General features: G+C 56.1%; 1 protein-coding gene across 1 annotated transcript in view; it reads left to right on the top strand.

Moving 5' to 3' along the window:
• The first annotated feature begins 1,463 nt into the window (after positions 1-1,463).
• The window catches only part of SCHIP1 (schwannomin interacting protein 1), a 42,531-nt gene continuing 37,622 nt past the window's right edge, over positions 1,464-6,372 (top strand). Inside the window, exons 1-2 of the mRNA XM_075098585.1 lie at positions 1,464-1,535; positions 1,655-2,197. Coding sequence (XP_074954686.1) covers positions 1,673-2,197 — 525 coding nt within the window. The 5' untranslated portion in view covers positions 1,464-1,535; positions 1,655-1,672. The remainder of the gene's footprint in view (positions 1,536-1,654; positions 2,198-6,372) is intronic.

Here is a 6,372-nt window from a genome sequence, read left to right as displayed (position 1 = left end):
GGGAGAAAAGCAGGTTTCTCCATGACACCTAAAATGTTTCAGCCCAAGTCTGTGCCCTGGCTCCCGACAGGTTACACCAATCTCTTTACTTTCTGCCTCATGTTGTTGGTTTCTTGGTACCTGGCATGAGTTCCTGGGACTGAAACCATGACCCTCCATGGCACTTGGTCACTGCTGCCAGAGAGAGGAACGTTGAGTAACACTCATCACCACAGTCAGCGTCATCAGCATAGGCATATCCTCTCCCTGCTCCTCCGGTGCAGGTCTGTCATCTCCTCGGGATGAACAGCTGCATAGCAATGAGATCAAAAGTCCCAGCAGTTAACCGGCTGCAGATGTTTCCCTCCTTCCCCTCCTCCCTTTACCCTGTTTGGAAGAACTGACAAGCCCAGGCTGGACTGCCTGATGCAGGCAGGGCACCAGCTACCAGAGCAGGGAACCCTGGAGGACAGATCCCCCCAGTGCTGCCACCCTAGGCCAGTACACACACACACTGGGTGTCTGTGCTATGTGCATGCTCCAGTGCACGTTGGAGCTTGGCATCGCCCTCACCATCACACCAACAGGATATTTTTAAACCCCACACAACCTTACAGATGTGTTTCTTACACTTCTTTCCCTATTTCTGCCAAAAAATAAACTCTCAATCCAATTAAATGTTTGAATTTAATTATAATTAAGACCAGTTCCTGGCTCTCCCTCTGCCAGACCCCAGGGCTGTAAGAAGTTTACCATCCCCTATATTCTCCCCCACTGCATGTGCTGGGTTGGGTCTCTGTAGGTATCTGCCACCCGAGGCTCAGAAGCCAGCCGGGTGCTGCCGCGTCTCCCGAAGACCGCACTGAAGGTGCTTTTCAGTTTGATTAATGCTCTCCATTTCGGCCACGCAACATTAAAAGGTTCTCTTTAAATGAATTTTGGAGTGGGAACGTTTGCATGTTGAAGGTGGCTTCAGTGACCCAGAATGTATAAATTAAATTACGTTTGTTAGTAGAGTTATTCATGGGCCTTTCTTAAGCAGTTATTTTAAAATACTACCAAAGAAAGGAAAGAAATTGATGCGAGCGAGAGGTGGTCATTTGTAACGGGCGCCTGTCGGCCCGCGGGGGTGCGGGGTGCAGGACGCCGCTCGCGTGGTAAATCACAGCCGAGCCTCCCCGCACACGCGGGCACCCTGAGCCTGACGCAAAGCGGTGCCGGGAGGTGCCGACACCACCCCCCTTGCCAAGCCATTTTTCGGCCCCGGGAGCTGTATCCCCACGGCACAGGCGCCTTTCCCGCTGGGAGGCGAGGCCCGGCGCTGCCCGCCCCGCAGCCAGCCCAGCCTGCGGAGGGGGGCCGGCCCGGGGGCAGCCGCCGCCGTGGCGCCCGGAGCCGGCTCCCCCCGCGGCGGCAGTGGGGAGCACCGCCCCCTCCCCTCCCACCGCCCCCCGCTTCTCCCGGCTCCGCCCGCGGGGGGCGCTGCGAGCCGGGGGCCACCGCCTCCCGCCCGCCCGACCCGGGGCCGCCCCGCGGCGGCGGCAGCGGCGGCTCCGGTGCGCGGGGGCGGCCCCGGCGAGGCGGGCGGCCCGCCCCGGGCCGGCGGTTCCCCTGCCCGGCGGGCAGGGCCGGTCCCGGTTTCTCTGACGCGGCACCTCTCGCTTCTCTCCGGCAGGACTCCCGGGAGGATGGGATGGATTTAGGGAGCGACGCCGGCAGCAGCCGCTCCAGCTCGGAGTCCAACTCCAGCAAAGCCACGCCGTGCTCGGAGGGCAAGTCCTCGCCGTCCCCCAGCAGCCTGGACCTGGCGGCGCTGGAGGACTCGGAGGAGGAGGAGGAGGAGGAGGACGGGGGCTACCTGCCTTCCCCGCCGGCGCGCCGGGAGCCGCCGCGCTGCCCCGCCGGCGATGCCCGCTGCCGCGCCGCGCCCGCCCGCCGGAGCGGCTCTCCCTCCGCCGCCGCCGCCGCCGCGCCCCGCCGCCCCGCCGCCGCCCGCCCGCGGCCGCACCAGCACCAGCGCCCGCCGCCGCTGCCCCCGCAGGAGCGTCGGCGCGGCGGGGCGGCGGGGCCGGGAGGGCGGCGGGCGCGGCGGGGCGGCGGGGCGCAGCCCCCGCGAGAACCGCAGCCACCGGCCATGGACTGGGCGGCCCTGGAGAGGCACCTGGCGGGGCTGCAGTGCCGGGAGCAGGAACGCGGCCAGCGGGCCAACCCCGCCTCGGTGAGTCGGGCCGGGAGGGCGGGCGCGGCTCGCCCTGCGGCCGTGGGGGGCTCCGCCGGGGGAGCTGGATTTGGCGGGCAGCGGGGGGACCGAGTTGGGGGATGCCCTCCCCCGGCACCGGCAGCCGGTGGCGCTGGGGCGGCGTGGGGTCGCGCTTGGGGGGGTGGGGGGTGTAAGCGCCCCCCACGCCGGCACGGCGGTGCCTCCCGGGAAGCGGGGGGCTGGAGGAGGTAACTTTCCGGAGCATCTTCGGGCAGCGGCGGCTGCCCTGCGGTCGCCCCCGTGGCTCCGGGGATGGGGCAGCAGCTGGTGCCGGTGCCCGGCGGGAGCGACGAGCCTCCGTACGGCTGGGCTGCCTCGGAGGAATAGCACCGTTCTTGCTGGCGGGGGGCAGCGGCAGACTAGGGGTGTACCTGCCCTTTCGTAAGGGATGGTGATGAGAACCTGGTGTCAGCCAAGATGACACCCCCAAACGTGTTTTTACAGGAAACCCTGTAAATTGTTACGCGGTCGTGTTATTTACAGAGTGTTTTAGAAATTGCATGTAACTTCTGAGACGCAGCGATGGTTAGATGAACAAGCACTGCACACGCGCTTGTGACACCGCACCGGTTGAGACTCTTCCATAATGTATGAATTAAAAGGAATCTACAAAATCTCCTGAAACCGCTGCAGGAGCCCTCGGATGTTGATGACACACGTGATGAGAGATGTGTGCCTCACCACCCACGCCCTGCAGCCTCGCCGCTGGCATGCTTGATTTTTTCTTTTTATCCTTTTTTTTTTTTTTTTTAAGGCATTCTATCCCCTTACTTCCTGTGAAGTCATCTGGCTCGGGGAGGTGGGGATTTCCCCCTAAATCCTTGTATTACAACTAATTGGTGAGAAATCTGGGTGGGTGCTGGTTATGGTAAATCAGCTGATAAGAGGAGTAGGACAGCTGCTGCGCAGGACACTTTTTCCAAAGCCCAAACATTGTAGCCGCAGTGCCCTGAGGAACTGACAGGTAACATCCTTAATTACAGTCATTTGTGCAGAAGCTCAGCCTAAAAAAAAAAAAAAAAGCTCATTTTTGTGGTTTGGGAGCTTATTTCTGCAGCGCTATCTGATAAACTCTTGCTGCCTTGAGCTGCTGGCAGCATCAGCAGTGCTGGAAACTCTTTGCCTCTGGGTATGTGCTTAACCAGGTGAGGTGTCACCTAAGGAATTTTGCCTGTTCACCTCTGTAAGGATTTTCCTCCTCCATCTTTCCGGAGCACAAAGGCACTATAAGGCATTCACGGCTGCCTCACGCCCAGACCTGTCCTGCCCCAGAGTTGGGGTTTACAGGTTGTGCCGTGCAGCACAAGCACCCAGGTGCTCCTCAGCAGTGCATGGAGCCAGGCTGAGCCACAATGAGTGCCTGGCTTCGGGCATCAAGCAGCCCAGCACCTTGAGAACGCCCCCCATGGGTAGGGCTGAGCTCAGTCCTCTTAGACTCACAAGCAACTGGAGCTTTCTGCTGAGCAGGCATCAGTTTTTCACTGTATGTGGCCCTGGAGAGACTCCTTCCTTAACTCTCCACCCAACCAGCAGTTCTGGAGGCACCTGAACAAGGCGGCTTTCGGTTTGCTTTCGTCTTCACTCCTGTGATGACAGGATTCCCCTTCCCCTGGTGCACTGGGAGGAGGAGGAGGTATTCCGTTCCTCACCTGGGGGGAGGGGAAGGAGCTGTTGACAGCAGCCCAGACCCTGCTGGGAAGACGCATTTTGCCTCCTGGCCAGCTCAGAGGTGTGTGATGCTCCCCGTGGTACCACTGTCCCCTATTGCGTGGTTTGGGCTGTCTGTAGCACTCAGACCTATGCCCCACAAGCTGCAGAGACTCAGTACCTTCAAGCCTCACTAAAACCAGACTGAAGAGAAAAATCTCTGGGTTTGTTTTTGTTTTTCTTTTTCTTTTTTTTTTAATCTTGCCCCTGACATTTTCCTGTGGTTCAGTATCTTGCTATTTATAACAAAACCTTGCCTTGCCCTGCTGGAAGCCCAAGTGTTTGTAAACATGAAAATCATGAAGTGAAATCAGCCAGGAAGCAACTACAGAGAAGATGGACTAGCTTGCTCCAACTGCTAGCAGAGGAGAATATTAGGAAAAGGGAAATTTCAGTATTATTAGGCCTTGGCTGGTATATATTAAAATGATCTTGTCACTAGGGATGTGATGTGAAAGCAGCTGTTGTTCTGAGTGGAAGTGTTTCTTGGGCTGCTTTATGTTACCAGGAATCCAGCATAGATGTTCTATTAAGAAAAATAAAGTCCTGAGCAACTCCTATGAAATTAGAGGAACAGAGAGCTCTTTCCACTGTCGGTACCTATATTTAATTGCTTTTTATCTTGCTCCAACAGAAGGCAGGGCAGAGGCTACCGCACTGGGATAGGAGTAATCTGTCATGGCTCCGTCTGGCCTCAGCTTTGTGGCCTGGCTGGTGCTGCACTCCTCACCATCATGTCAGACGTGGTGCTGGGTGCTGGGAGAGCAGCCCTGCTTGCTCTTGCCGCTGCCTCCTGTCCCTCGCTGGCAGTGTCTGAAGCTGGTTTCAGGAGTTTCTGGTGACCTGCAAGCTGCAGTGACCTGTGCTGAGTCCTTGCAAGCCTTCAGTGACCTGCACTGAATCCTTGCTGAGGGGTTTTGGTCAGGCTGGAGTCACAGGAAAAGGAAATTCAGACTTCTAAGGAAACGCTAACATGGTTTTAGGAGGTCTTCTAGGCAAGGAAGATCTGGGCTGAAATGCAAGGAGGGATTGGGAGGGCTGCAGCTGGACTAGATAAAACATTTAAGCTGAAGAGGGACCTTTGATCACATCTGTACTTGCCGAGATCTGCCCAAAGTCGCTGGGAAGGTCAGAGGAAGTGAATATTCATTCCGTGGGAATGGTTGTTTAGCTTCCAGATGCAATCACACAACACAGACGAGACATGAGGACCAAGGCTGATTCCTCAGCTCACAGACAGGATAACGGTGGCTGAGAAGCTCCTACCAGGAGCATTTGGGAAGAGGACGGCAACTTCTGCTTGGTGTCAGCAGCCCTGTTAAATGATGCTGGTGAGAGAACCACAGGAGCAGCCGTGCTGGAGGTGCTGGGCTGCAGGTCTGTCTATCCTGGCCATGCCATGTCCATGGGCAGGTTGTTCTCAAGATGTGGGCTTGCTGTAGTACCACCCAAGTCCCTAATGCTGCATAGATCTGGTGGCTTTGGGAGGGTTCGTGTGGATCAGGTACCTATGGGAAGAGGATGTCTAGAAATGGAGGATGTTTCCTTCTTCCTCCCCAAGTACAGGCGAAATGACTGTTTCTGGAGCTGCAGTTGGGCAGATAAGCTGCCTGCAAGCCCAGTGGATTGTGTTAGATGGCTCTTGAGTCTGCTGGACATCTACCTAAGAGAGCAAATGACATCTTTTCTGGAGGCAGTTTGTGCTTATAAGGTCTGTCAAAAAGATGCTTGGACAAATCTCATCACCCAGCTGTGGGAAGACTGCCTCCCACATTTTTTTCCCTTTGCTCAACTCCTGGCTGCATCTGAAGTGGTAACAAATGTGCCATGAGATGATTTATGGTGCTTAGGAGTTGTCGAGGTGCTTAGGAAGCAACGGCGCTCTGCTTGCTGTTTCACTAATGGCTCTAATAAAATCCAAATCAGTGTTAATGGTTCTAATATTCTTTCCATTGCATCTCTGAGGATGGAAATTACAATCAATAGGATGTATTTGCTGAAAATAATATCTGGAAATTCCACAGTCGATTAAAAAAACACTTGCAGGAGAGGAAATGGCTCAGCCAGCCGACTCATCCCTGTAAAGACACTCGGGTGCTTGTGACAGTCAGTAGATGGATGACACTACTGAATGAATTTTGCTGCCCACAAAGTAGGCTTATTGCAGGCAGTGGCGATAAAAGCTCATCCCTGCAGCCTCCAGGTCTTCTGCAGAAGCCTCCTATATAGGTAAGAGTGTGCTGGAGCCTGTATTTTCCCTTTTCATCACTAAAATATTCCTACATACACTGTCAAGACAGATAGATGCCCGTTATCTGGTACCTTTGGCAGTACATAGCACAGAAGCACCGTCTGCCCAGACACATAACTTACCCTCTGGCATGGGGGCTCGTGCATTTGCAGTGTGTTAGGAAGTTAAGTTTCTT

Source organism: Phalacrocorax aristotelis, chromosome 7 (assembly GCF_949628215.1).
Source record: "Phalacrocorax aristotelis chromosome 7, bGulAri2.1, whole genome shotgun sequence".
NCBI lineage: Eukaryota > Metazoa > Chordata > Aves > Suliformes > Phalacrocoracidae > Phalacrocorax > Phalacrocorax aristotelis.
The sequence above is the reverse complement of the archived record's forward strand: the minus strand, read 5'-3'. Positions and strand labels throughout refer to the sequence as shown.